Raw genomic sequence first — 14,674 nt, 5'->3', positions numbered from 1 at the left:
TAACTGGTCTTTTTAGTTTTATTTAACTTGAATTCAACTCTCCCTGTAATTACTGTTCTAAATGTTAATCAATTAATGAGTTCCTAAAGGATTGAATGGCATTTCATTGCTGAGGAGTGGCTTTTGGAATTTTATATGAATTCTAGTTATTTTATTCCTGTATTTGTCTTGATATTTCATATTCAATTGATGTGCTCCTTCTGTACTATCACAAGAGTTCTGCAGAAGGAGAGCAGATTATAACTTGACAGGCTTTAATAATAAAATAAGGGATGGAGAAAGAAAAAAGTTTGCATTATTACTATTAATTTGCTTTACCCCTAATTCTAGAGAAAAATTTGATGTCCAAAGTTCTTATTTTTGAATATGATTAAAAGCACGACACTTTGTGTGTCATTATGAACCAAATTAAGAATTACTCTGTTATTGAGAGCCACAGCAGAAGGGGCCCCAGCAAACTTCCAGCTGCCAGCAAACTTCCAGCTGCCAGCTGATGATTGGCTCACAGCAGCCCCAGCAAACTTCTAGCTGCCAGCTGATTGGCTCCTCTGCGGTGATGCTCATTGGGCTGTTTCCCCGCCCTTTCAGACCACAGAGCTGCTCATTGGGGGACTTTTTTTGGCTCCACCCATGCGACTCAGCCAATCGGCCTCAAGAGCAGGAGGAGTGGGGTGGGGGGGTTGAGAGGCTTGTGGGAAGCCCGTGGTGGCAGTTGGGCTCTGAGGGAATTCCTGAAGAGCTCGTGTGGCGTGTGTGTTCTAAAAATAAAGTTTGTTTCTGCTTGATAAGTGGCACGTGAATTGTGCCCAGCCAGACTGCGGCATTTGGTGGCCCACACAGGGAACGACTGTGGATAGTCCACGTTTTGCATTTACTATCCCTGCACTGAATCATGAAGGTCTTGATCAGAGATATGAATGGAAAGTACTCCCTCAAGGGATGGCTAACAGCCCAACTATGTGTCAAATTTATGTTTTCAAAGTAATCCAGCCACTTAGAAATCAAAATCCTGAACTACAAATATTTCACTATATGGATGATATATTTTTATTAGCACACAAAGATAAAAACACATTGATAGAATGTTATGCCACACTTACAAACTTATTAAAAAATTATAATCTAGAGATAGCAATAGATAAAGTACAATTAAATTTTCCAATTAATTATTTAGGAGTTCTATTATCCTCAACCATGGTCCGTCCACCAAAAATTCAAATACGAGTAGATCAACTCAAATCACTTAACGACTTTCAAAAGTTATTAGGAGACATAAATTGGATAAGGCCTTATCTAGGTATACCAACAGGAGAGTTGGGACCTTTATTTGATATCCTAAAAGGTCCATCAGATCCAAATTCACCCCAAATGTTAATGCCTGGAGCAAGAAAGGCATTAAAAATCATTGAAACATATATGGAAAATATGCATTTGGATAGAATTGATATAAGTTTGCCTTTATTATTTATTGTACTACCAACAAAAAATATTCCTACAGGAGTATTTTGGCAAGAAGGTCCATTATTATGGATACATTTATCTTATTCTCCTAACACTATTCTTACTAGTATCCTGAGGCTGTAGGACAATTAATACTCAAAAGAATAAAAGCAGCAAAGGGAGTGTTTGGAATTTCTCCCAATAAAATTATTACTCCATATACTATGGATCAAATTGTTGAGTTAGCTAATGAGTTAAATACTTGGGCAATAATCATGTGCAAATCTAATGTTTCATTTGATAACCGCTTACCATCTAATCCTTTATTGTCTTTTTGGTCATTGCATCCTGTAGTTTTTCCAAAAATGACAAGAAAAATACCTATCATGAATGCTCCAAATATATTCACTGATGGGTCAAATAATGGTACAGCAGCAATAGTTACACCTGATCAAACTTTTACATTTTTAGTACCCAAATAATCAGCTCAAAAGGTAGAGCTTAGGGCTGAGGATGTGGCTCAAGGGGTAGTGTGCTTGCCTGGCATGCATGCGGTCTGGGTTCAATCCTCAGCACCACATACAAACAAAGATGTTGTGTCCCCCCAAAACTAAAAAATAAATATTAAAAAATTATCTCTCTCTCTCTCCCTCCTTCTCTCTCTCTCTCTCTCTCTCTCTCTCTCTCTCTTTATAGGACATATCAGGGCACATACAGGATTGCCTGGACTATGTATCACTTGTATCATTGTGAACTCACTTGTATGCATTGTGAACTATCTGTTGGTGCAGCGACTTGTGGTAGTGTTGGGGTATTTTTGCTGTTGGTGTCATCGGTGGTACAATTTTTCCAAAAGGAGCTGTCAATTGGCTTGGTGTATCCTCCTCCCTTCTGCTTGTGATGGTCGTTCAGCTAAAACTTGGGGGCCAACAGAGGTGAGGCAAAGAACCTCACCCCCCCCCCTGCTGGTACAAAGACCTATCCACAGGTGTGGCTGTATGCTGGACCGGTAGTCAGTGACGGGTAAGATCTAATTGCAATAGTACCAACCTTTGACAGGAGGCTGACGCCTTGAGGTCAGCTCATCCGATTACAGGTAAGAACCATATGTAGTATTGGACAAACTAAGGCAGGCATGGTCCCTAAGCCACATGCTTGTTGTTTAAACAGAGAGGGGGAGATGATGAGAGCCACAGCCGAAGGGGCCCCAGCAAACTTCCAGCTGCCAGCAAACTTCCAGCTGCCAGCTGATGATTGTTTCAGAGCAGCCCCAGCAAACTTCCAGCTGTCAGCTGATGATTGGCTCACAGTGGCCCCAGCAAACTGCTAGCTGTCAGCTGATTGGCTCCTGTGTGGTGATGCTCATTGGGCTGTTTCCCCGCCCTTTCAGACCACGGAGCTGCTCATTGGGGGACTTTTTTTGGCTCCGCCCATGCGACCCAGCCAATCGGCCTCAAGAGCAGGAGGGGAGTGGGGTTGAGAGGCTTGTGGGAAGCTGGTGGTGGCAGTTTGGCTCTGAGGGAATTCCTGAAGAGCTCGTGTGGTGTGGCGTGTGTGTTCTAGAAATAATGTTTGTTTCTGCTTGATAAGTGGCTTGTGAATTGTGCCCAGCCAGACTGTGGCACTCTGTTTTCCACAATCAACAATTATAGCAGTTTCTAAGAACTCAGGTGGGAAAAACTGGCTATCTATCTATCTATCTATCTATCTATCTATCTATATTAGTTCATTAAACAGCGAATCTACAATACTTCCTCTCCAAAAGTAATTAAATAACTTACCACTCAGAAAACATAACTCTGGATATTGGGAGGTTTCATTCTACAGTGATTTTGAAGGCAAAACTTAATCTTGGATTTAAAAAGGTAACATAATACTATACATAAGAAATGATGCCAGTTTGTAGTTGCACCTGGAACACATAACCATAAAAAATCTAAACTCATAGGTATACCCTATTTGTGACCTATGTGATGTTTGGAAAAAAGACCCTCTCACCTCTTCAGTGTGATTAGCTTGTTGAGGAAGAAGCTGACAGATGAAGGGAATCATCCATAATATCTGCTCATAATCATAACATGTGAATGATCTGAAGTGGGAGAATCGATATTCAAGGAAAAATGCATAGCTTCCAAATTATGTTGTAGGCTTGGAAGTCTGCCACCCACCCATACAAACAAACAAACAAACACAAACGACCTTCAATTTTCATTCAATGTATCTTCATCTCAAGTTGTAAAAGATACTAATAGCTTTGTCTTTCCATAGAGACCTTCAAATAAGATTCAAGTAGTGATTTTTTCAGTGAATTTGAATTATCACAAAACCCTGCTCTGTGTTGACTAATTTTAATACCAGATGTTCACATGCTAATGCCACTGCCTTGTGACCATTTCCTATCAATTCATTAATTGCCAGCTGCTCAGTGAAACAAAAAACACAGCTAATCAGATGGCATTGGTAAACAGCCATATAATCACTTTCTACTTAAAAATCTTAAATTTATTTATCAGAGAAAACTTTAGTACACTGACATTACAAAGTGTCCCACAAATACAGGGAGAAAATTTCATATTATACTCTGAAATATGAGATAGGGAATAAACTTCACACCAGTCAAGTATTTTATATAATTTTGCCTTTAGAATTTTGATGTAATAAACTTTCATACCAGTCAAGTATTTTACATACATTTGCTTTTAGAATTTTGATATAATTAAAGGATGAATAGTCTTTCAAGCCTAATGATCATAATGCAATTTCCAATTCATATTATGGCTATATTAGTTATTAGCTACAAATGTTAATAGCTGAGCCAACACTAAAGGGATCTGAGTCAGAACTAAAAGCTACTATGTGCTTGGCATAAAAATATTCTCAAACTAGTGTCTGGGAAAGTAAGAACAATAATAATCACAAACATTTATTTTTAACTTGTAATGTGTTTTCTACTTTTGGAATTAAAGCCTGTATTGATAATGATTGTTTATGTTGTAAACACTTCCCAAAAGTTTAACATCTAGTGAATTCTTAGCTTTCTTTCATTCATGTGACAAATATTTATTGAGTGCCTAATATAACACATTAGAAATAGAAAAAAGTCTATGAGTATTTTCCTGTGGCATGTAGGTGCCTATAGTCCAAACTAAAGACTGAATATTTCAGATATAAATTTTCAAAGATTACTTATATTAAAGCATAAATCAGGTCAGATTTGATATTAAAATGGGAATCTCTATCACCAGGCATTAATTTTTCCTTTGTGGAATGTGCCATTAATGTGAACAAATGCTCTCTAGAGAAAGAGGTAAATACCTGTTAGAGAATCCAATGGTGGGGGCACCCTTGATCCTGGTACTGATGAGAGATTCACAGAAGAATCTATATATATGAAGCTACTGATGTCTCAGGCTACCCCTTGGCTATGATATTGATTCCTACTTATTACTATTTCTACATGGATCCTGGAACATGAAATAAATACAATAATGTTAGCTAATATACTCTAAATATTTATTACATGCCAAACACTGTTCTGTGTTATATGTTTTCTCTCATCACATTATCACTTTACCACTTTATTTCGCTCATTACATTATTTCTTAGCATCACATTATCTATGAAGTAGGTGAAGTAGGTACAATTACCATTCCCATTTCATTGGGAGACAGGCAAATTGAGATGAAGTTAGGTTAATTAATTTGTCTAATGTCACATAACAAGAAATATTGAAAATAGAATTCAAAGACAGGCAAAGAGCCTATTTTTTAATAATACTACTCCAATGATTTCAGATTTCTGCTTCCGAACAGATACTATATAGCTAACAGAGTATGAGAGTTTTAGCTGAAAATAGTATATAATTCTACAAATATTTGGAGGTCCTATGTTTTATTTTTATTTTTAATAAGTCAGTGTAACATATCCCTTTGCATGCATTACCCATTTGTTACATCAGTTAATAATGAGTTCTCTGTCTCTGGTTTCTCAGAGAAAATAAAATTAAAAATATTTGAAATTAAAAATATTTAGCAATAAATATGCTTTCTGAGCAACTGAAAGACTAACTGCAATACATTTGTTGATTGTTAATCAGTATTATCAGAATTTTTTTCAAAGATGACTGATAGGTTTGGACATTTCATTGACCCTACATAATGTGTTGAGCTTTTCCATCATTTCAGAAACTAACTGAAGAATGTATAGAGCATATCATTACTTCAGAAACTTTCTGAAATGATGAAAATATAGATTTATATTTGTGCTATCTAATCTAGTAGCCACAAAGCAGAATGTAGCTATTAAGCCCTTAAAATGTGGCTGATTGCAACTTAGAAATTGGAGTTTTAATTTTACTTAATTAACTTAAATTTAAACAAACATATTCCATGAATGGCTATCATCTTAGATAGCCACACTATAGTAAGAATATTATGTATACCTAAGATTCATTGTTAATTGTTTAAATCCATGGAGGTAAGAAAATCTATTAAATTATAATATGTTTTCCTTTAGAAATCTCAGCCTCTAAAAGTGATATCACTTTTCATATTTCTTTTTTTATTCTTTTTTTTTAATATTTTTTTATTGGTTGTTCAAAACATTACAAAGCTCATGGCATATCATCTTCCATACATTTGATTCAAGTACTTTTAGTGGTAGTTGGACATAATATCTTTATTTTATTTATTTATCTTTATGTGGTACTGAGGATCAAACCCAAGGCATCACATGTGCTAGGCGAGCATTCTACCACTGAGCCATAACCAACCCCACTTTTCAGATTTCTTAAAAGCTATGATTTTATTTTCTAGCTGAGTGGGAAAAAAAAGCACAGCACTTGTGACTATGCCACCCAACTCTATTTTCCTATGTAGTAGCTTTCACCAGCTAAGAATATTTGCAAGCATCAGAACCTAACTTTTTTCACCATGGAACAAAAATATTTACAAACCTATTGGTTGGAAAAGCCCCAATGCAATTATGCACAAATACCTTTCAATTGACATCATTCTGTGCTAAAAGATTATGATTTAAATTGAAAGGCAAACTGCTTATTCAAATATTTTTAAAGAGATTACTAAAACTTTTAATTTGTTGTACTATTCTGAAGTAATGTAGTTGATAGGTAAACTGGTCGAAAAAGTTTGTGTTCATTTCCTTTAAAGGATCTGATAGAAAATTGGCATGGAAAGTTTGAGTTGCATATTTTTTGCAGTGCTTCAAAAGGAAAGTTGTCTTGAGGCCTATTCAATCCAAAGCTAATTGTTAAATATTCAGTAATTTGTGAGCCAGTTGTTAAAATATTGGTAACATGAAATCAGCCATGTTAGGAGTAATTTTAGACACTAACCCATTAAGAGATATAATCTATACAGGAAGTGCAATTCCAATTAGAACTATTTAAATACATCAACAACATTGTTAACATTTTTTTGTGAATTTTCACAAATTTTTTTAAACTCATAAACTCTTGCTAATTTGTACTAGTCTCTAACTGTGTATATAAAAGTTTTGATATTTTGCTTTGCAGCTGTATTTTAAATTGATTATATTGATTATACAACAAAGAATGTTTCTGATTAGACCATTCTAACATTTCCTAATTTATACTAGCTTTGTCAGAAAGAAACCAAATTATATAGCTATGTCATTTCTTTCTAAACATTAAATGCTACATTTTCTGACCATGCATATGTTGGAAGGATATTTTACCTCTAAATGTTAAATATGATATAAAAGACATGATGATTTCAGTCTAGTTTTTTTGTAAAACAATGAGAAATATCAATTTTTTTTCATCTTTCATACATTTGATTCATGTGAGTTATGCTTTAACATCTGTTTTTATATCAAACTACCAGGATAAAAAATTATACAAATGTAAATACATAAACTATACATTTGATTGACAAGTTTTTATATTCCCCTAGTAATCTTAGGAGATGAATTCTCAACACAGAGATTTTCCCAATGCCTATAGGATTCTAATAGATTTAACTTTGAAACCCTCTTCTTTATGGCGATGCACATGAAAGCAAATTTTGTTGAAACTCAAATAACAGTGTAAAACATATCCTTAAAAGTTGGTATCATATTCCTGGTATCTTCTTGGTAGCTTCTTCAAAGGAAGATGACATTCTAATATATATATTCAATTATTTTTAGTGACTTATAAAATTTTAATTTTAATTATGTATGGTCTGTGGCTTATTATTTTTAAATATGATAATGTTAATATTACATAATAGCACTTTTACAAAACAAACATGACAACTTTATTAAAAGCCTTTCTCTATTCACTGAAATTGAATTTTTCTTCAAATAGGATATCACTCTGTTGCCCAGTATATTTACAAATATTTTCATTTATCTAATCATCCTCCAGTGGAAATCTACTTGAGGTAGATTTATACAGCAATTGTATCCAAGGTCATTTGAATTAATCCTATCTCTTTCAACTTACTTTAATCAAAATATACAAAAGTAAACATTTATCTTCAGCATAAAATGGCTTCTGTGAATTTTGCAGGACTTAAATAAAAGTATGATCTAATATTAAGCTTTTAAAAAGTGCTGAAAATTGTATCTGTGATAGTTTAGACTTTCTTTTCTAAAAGTTTGTATGTAAAATAGGCTAATCACCAATAAACAAAATTATAATGATATTGAATTAATAAGTTAACAACAAAGCAACGTTTGGAATAAGGAGAAGGTAATAATCCTTTCCATTTCTATCACCATAATAATTATCAAGAAAGACAAACTGAAAGTCATAAGTTGCACTCCTTAGTCACTCTTGGCTTCAAATTCTTCAAAAAACTATCCAAAGTTTCAAGAATTCAATGAAAATTACATTTTTATTGAATAATTACATTTTATTGAATAATAAAATCAGAATTTTATTTCAATCTGAAAAATGGTCCTCATGAAAACTAATCAAATGCCCCTTTAAAGAGTCATGAGCATGTGTCAAAGCATTCTTCCATCATTTAAAAGCAAATATAACAATACCAATGAAGTATGTTTTTGTTTCCTAACTGAATTTCAAAATTTGTATGCAGGTCATGTTTTCTTAATGACCATCTAATTTTAAAATCATGGTAATTTTATTCTGTATTTTAAATAATGTCCATGGGTAATTTCATTCTCAAAGACAACTCTAATTCTCAGTTTACATTCTGACCAAATATTCAAACAGCTAGTATACATTAACCCATTAACAGCTATGATCTTTACAATTAGTCATTGAAATACATATGAAGTTTTATAAAAATGACCATTTTTTCTTTTCCTTTCATATAAGGTTATGTTTTAAACTTTCTTCAGTGTTTTAGAAGTGTTCCCAAACCTGAATTAGAAGTGAAATTTAAAATGTGACCAAAATATTCAGAATCTCATATTTCTTCTGCTTTCTCTTCTCTTATCCCCATGCCTATCTATTACAATCATATCAGTATTGCAGGGCTCAGTGCATATCCATCAGCTTCAGTGTCTTTACCTGCCCCTTCTCTTCTCCAAGGTAGATATGATCTCTCCCTCCTCTAAATTCCAGTAGTACTTGGTGATTCTCTTATGCTATTCATTATAGTCTGTCTTGTTAGTATACATTGCATGGATTCTTGTATATCTCACATTTAGTTTGTAAGTTTCTGAAAGTTAAAGTATCTGTTATTTATCAGTTTCCCATATTGTCCAATGTAATTGCGTGTCTATTTCAAGAATGTGTTTGCCAGGTAATGAAGGGGAAAAGGAACAAACCAATGTGTTATTATGATTGACCATACTCTTAGATTCCTTTATACCCTTATATCACCATTTTCTTAAGAGAAAGAAAATATTCAAAAGCTTCGTTCATAAATACTTAGAAAGAAAGCATAGAGAACATGTCTAAGAATAATAGAAAACAGAGGAGGAAATGACAAGATATCATTTGAATTTCATTATAAGTGTTACATATGGACATAAACTTTTGAAAAATTTTATCCTGATGAAAATAATGATAGTGTGACAAATTACCATAAATATTTGTTTAATGTTTCATTGTTTTGAAATGTATTTTACTCACATTATCCATAGACAGTCAATGAAATAACTGGGATAGATAATTATTATGACCTTCATTTTACAGTTGAGGAAACACATTCAGGCAGGTTAAGTGCTGTGCCCAAGGTCATTCAGTCAATCAGTGTCAAATCAGAATTGGAACCTGAGTTTCTCTGAATATAAGTCCTATGCCATGGTGTGTCATATCTCATAACTGCCCCTCAAACTCCTAAAAGCTGCAGTGTTTACTTTGTTTCACCCTAGCAATGGGAATGATTTTTTCATACTCTTCTACTGTGTGGCCATGCCTCCCACACACTTGTGTACATGACTTCAAGACAGGAAAACAGAACTAAAAATTAGTGTGGCCATATAATGAAAAGTAACAAACACAAACAATAACAAACCTGGCAGGCCTGGTCAGAAACCAAACTCATCAATACTATATGATAATATACAAAGTCAATGAGCTATGTGTTACTACTGAAGATGTAGTGGTATTGCTAAGAATTTATTCAAATTTATATGCAATTAAAACCTTTTTCATCTTCTAAATAATCATCCTTACCTTTATAACAGAGGCACCAGCTCTGGAGAGTGGACTGTGAATCTGGGCTGCAGCAGCCATGTTGGCAATAGTATTGAGATGGTTCATCTGATTCATTGCCATGGCAACTGATGCAGGAGGTAAGCTGACTGGAAGTAGAGGATGAGGCATCATCATAAATGGCAGATCCAGTCCTAAAAGAGACAGTGCATGTTAAACTTGTTACATCATGTTGCTATGAAATTGCTTTCTAAAAAGTATACAAATTCATACTTCTTGGTTTACTTTTTAAAATCAAGATTCATTGTATGCTAGTATCTTCTGGGGCCATTAATAGTACCTATGAGATTTTATATCATTTAAAAATTTTTTAACATTTTTATATTTTCTGACCTTTACTTATAAATAGATCTTGTCCTCGTTTTTACTCACAAAATATTTATAAGATGCAATATATTTTACCCATAAGAACAAACAAAAATACTTAAGCCAATATCATTGCATTTAACAAGTGAGATGTAACATTCTTTATAATCAAAATGTATTGATATTCTCATAATTTCTAGTATTTCATTTTAAGAGACTTAATACAGATACTGGTAAAATAGGTTATAATCTAAGTTTCAGAATTATTAACAAGACATTGGATAAATTATACACTTTTAGATATAAATCTCAAAAACAAATGCTCATAGCTCAAATTTGAAATATTTGTCAATAAACAATAGCTTCATTATCAAAATATCAACTTGTTTTCCATTATAATAACAAATGTCAATATTTTAATAGTATCAGAATTCCATATATTTTCTTATGCAAATGAAAATAATCTGCACACATTTTAAATATCTTCAATGATATATCACAAATATTAAAACATTTCACTTTTGATAACTATAGATATGACATGTAAAAGGTAGCAAATAAAAATTGTTGTCTAATTATCTTTTATCAAGTTTAGATTTGTGAAAGCAATTGGCTTTGCATAGAGACAAGAAAAAGTGAGCCTTATTTTATGGGTGTTAACATGACTACAAGTAAAACATAACAATTTACAATGTATTTTAAATTTTGCCTCTATAGTGATCTTGCCCTATTTTGGACAGAATCCCAGGAATCAGTATGATGTATCAAAATGCATTCTACTGTCATGTATAAATAATTAGAACAAATAAAAAAGAAGAAAAAAGAATTAATCCTGAAAAAAATTAACAGAAATTCTAAAAAGAATTTTTCCTATAATTTTCCAAATTATTAAAGACTAGAGAAATTCTATGATGAGCAACAATTACATTGATCTTACACACAATTATCAAATATTAATCACATCTCATTTTCTTCTATGCTATCCCTTCAATTTTTCTTGCTTCTCATATCACAAGAGAAAAAAAAAAGCAACAGGGAATCTATAGGAAATATTTTCAGAGTCTCCCTAAACCTCATTCTCAAAAGAACAGTTGTAGCAATACAGACAGTTCAAAACACATATTTTCTAGGAAAACATTTTTTTTTCACACTCTGTAGCTTATCAGTCCCTTAGCAGTGGGTTCAACAGAGTGGTTTTTAATTTAAATGAAATCTAATTTCAGTGGAGGCTAGAAGGATGAAGTGGAGACAATTTTTCTGAGGTCCATGTCCTGATTTCAACTATGATAGTTTATTAAAGCTAATAACAAGAAAGTGCAAAGGGGGCACCTCAGGTTTCATACAACACTAAAGTGATCACCTCAACTAAAGGAATTCCTACATAAAGAACTCATCAGTCACAGATATTTCTGATAAAGATAGCCACAAAACAAAGTGTCATCAGATTTATGCCAGGGCAAAAGAAGCCTTGAAATTTAAATTCTACATGGAAGACTAGAAAAGTAACATTCTCTGTAATGTCTATGACTTCATATCCCAGAGAATATAAAAAATAATTCCCTGCCCATTTTCACTTATGGTTCACTCCTCTTTAAATTCTTTTTAGGAGCAATCTACCAAAACAAATGTATCAGCTATGAAATATTTTCTTCAGATTATTAAGTTATTAGAGAGGCCTCAACACAAGGATCACAAAATTGAATTCAAAATGGTTTTCTCCACAGTCTTATCTTTATTTTTATTTATTTTAATTTTTTTCCCTCAGGAAAGGCCTAAAAACATCTTCATTCAAGTTGGTGATTTTTGCCTAATCTGTTCCTTTATCCCCAACATTCTTTTTTTAACTTTAATTGCAAATATACAGATCATAATTATATGTTTTTGTAAGTAAAAAATGGTGTTATTATACATATAATATGAAATTATATATCATTTCACATATGTGTATGTGTATGTAAAATGTGAAATGATTAACTACATACAACCAATTAACATATTTATCCCTTCAAATACTTACCATGCTGGAAAACATCATGCTAAATGAAATACACCAGGTACAGAAAGACAAGTACCAAATGATCTTACTTATATGTGGAAACCATCTTCTTAAATAGGATGTTTGTTTTCAGTTAGCTCTAGAGAATCACTTAGATGAATATGTATTTTATACTTTATTCATTGTGTTGTTTATACTCTCATGATGGGATATTTTAAACATATTTAATTAACCACTGCGTATCTTTCCCCTAAAACCGTCACATTATGATCAATATAACAATCATCAAAGACCTAAATCTGGTGTCTATATAAGGCCTTCATTTACCACAAACCCAAGATAGTTTTAAATTTCAATTCTTCTTTATGTACATAGTATTTAAGTCAAAAAATGATCAAAGCATAGATAAAAAGTAGCTGTTAGTACCTCCCTTTATGTTTCAAATGCTTAAATAAATCTGTGTTCAATAATACTTCCTTAAACAGTGTAATAATCTTTCCTTATTCTCAAAGATTTTCTGTATCACCCAGACACCATCTGGCCAAATCAAGAAATACGCCTACTTAAAGTCCAATTGACATGCAAACTAAATGCAAGCTCTAAACAGAATTAACAGGCATTGACAGTTTTAAAATATAATTCATCAAACATTTCAAATAACCATGAAGGACTTAAAAGTCACACTTTCAGATCATGATCTGCAATAACTAACTATCAATTGGCTATAATGCCTTAGACTCAAAGCTAATATTTACAGTACAGCCCAGTTTAACAGTGACCCTCAATGAGTTCCACATGCAAAGCATATGCAAATACTGAATTATGTAAGTCAATCTTTTCCCAAAGCTGAAAACGTTGAGTTAAAAACCATCAATAGTACACAACACTCCAGCAATCTGGCTCACTTACGCACATGCCAGATATGTATATAGACTTTTAATATTATGGTAATGAAGACACATTCTTTTGAAAAAAAAATGACCAAAATGGGTAATCTCATTCCTTGTGCCTTCGAGAAAATCGTGCAAGCATTATTTCTAATATACCTTGGTATTCCAGCAACTCCTGTAATTTTTATGTAAGAGCATGGCACGACTTTCTTTTAGCCATGAAGTATACAAATCGGTAATTCTCTATTACTCCATCTAGATCCTATATTGATTTGTTTTCCAAGTCATGTTGTCTTCTTCAATTTCTTGCCATTTGTACAGTGATTATCAAGCACCAATCCCTTCAGTATCAGTGTACTGTCTTCCTGATTATTATTCTACTTCAGTTTTAAGATTTCAAGTGAATATTTACTTCCTCTACAATAAATTTTTGCTGAAATTTCCTTATATAGTACATCCGCTGTACCACCCACATAGTTATCCAACTTATCAATATTTTACATTAGTGTGGTATATGGTTACAATTGTCAAAGACAGATACATTATTAACTATTATAGTTATATTAGAATTTACTTTGTTTTATACACACCTATGGCATTTCACAAATACATAATATGTATCCACCATCTGAGTATCATATAGAACAGTTCCAATGTTTAATACCCTCTGTACTGTAATTGTTCATCACCTCCCTAACCTCTGGCAGCTACTAACGTTTTTTCTATCTTTATAAATTTGCTTTTTCCCCAGTCACATGGATGAAATCATACTTTTCAGACTGGCTTTTTCCATCTAGTAATATGCACTGAATTCAAGACTTTAAGGTTTCATTAATTACCTGTTCTATTGCTAAATATACTTCCATGGCACATATGCACCATAGTTGATTTTTTAAATTCACCTACTAGAGGAAATATTGGTCACTTCTAAATTATAGAAATTGTGAATAAAATTGATATAAACTTTAATGTATAGATGTGTAGGTTTTTTTGTTTGCTTGCTTTTGCAGTGCTAGGAGTTGAACATCAGGCCTCACACATGCTAAACAAATACTTCACCACTGAGGTATAACCCCAGCCTGATGCAATTTTTAATGCTTTTATTAGGGCATCAAAATTATACATAATATTGTGGTTTACTGGGACATATTAATGCATTCACAAACATAATCTACTCCAGTTTTATATTAATTTGAATATAGAAAGCTATGCTTAGTTTGGTAAGAAATAGCCAAAATATCTTCCAAAGTCATTGTATAAATCTGTATTCCCACCAGCAATAAATTAAAACTTCCTATTTTTCCACATCCTTGCCAGAAATTGAAATTCCCAGAGATTTGGATGTTAGCTCTTCCAGTAGGTATGTGTTAGGGTTTAGATCTGAGGTGT

At 32.8% G+C, this 14,674-nt stretch overlaps 1 protein-coding gene across 1 annotated transcript in view; it reads right to left on the bottom strand.

Moving 5' to 3' along the window:
* Positions 1-14,674, bottom strand: part of Dach2 (dachshund family transcription factor 2) — a 481,660-nt gene that overhangs the window by 74,074 nt on the left and 392,912 nt on the right. Inside the window, exon 6 of the mRNA XM_077106460.1 lies at positions 10,055-10,227. Coding sequence (XP_076962575.1) covers positions 10,055-10,227 — 173 coding nt within the window. The remainder of the gene's footprint in view (positions 1-10,054; positions 10,228-14,674) is intronic.

Source organism: Callospermophilus lateralis, chromosome X (assembly GCF_048772815.1).
Source record: "Callospermophilus lateralis isolate mCalLat2 chromosome X, mCalLat2.hap1, whole genome shotgun sequence".
Classification (NCBI taxonomy): Eukaryota; Metazoa; Chordata; class Mammalia; order Rodentia; family Sciuridae; genus Callospermophilus; species Callospermophilus lateralis.
Note: the sequence above shows the minus strand (reverse complement) of the source record. Positions and strands in the feature narration are given on the sequence as shown.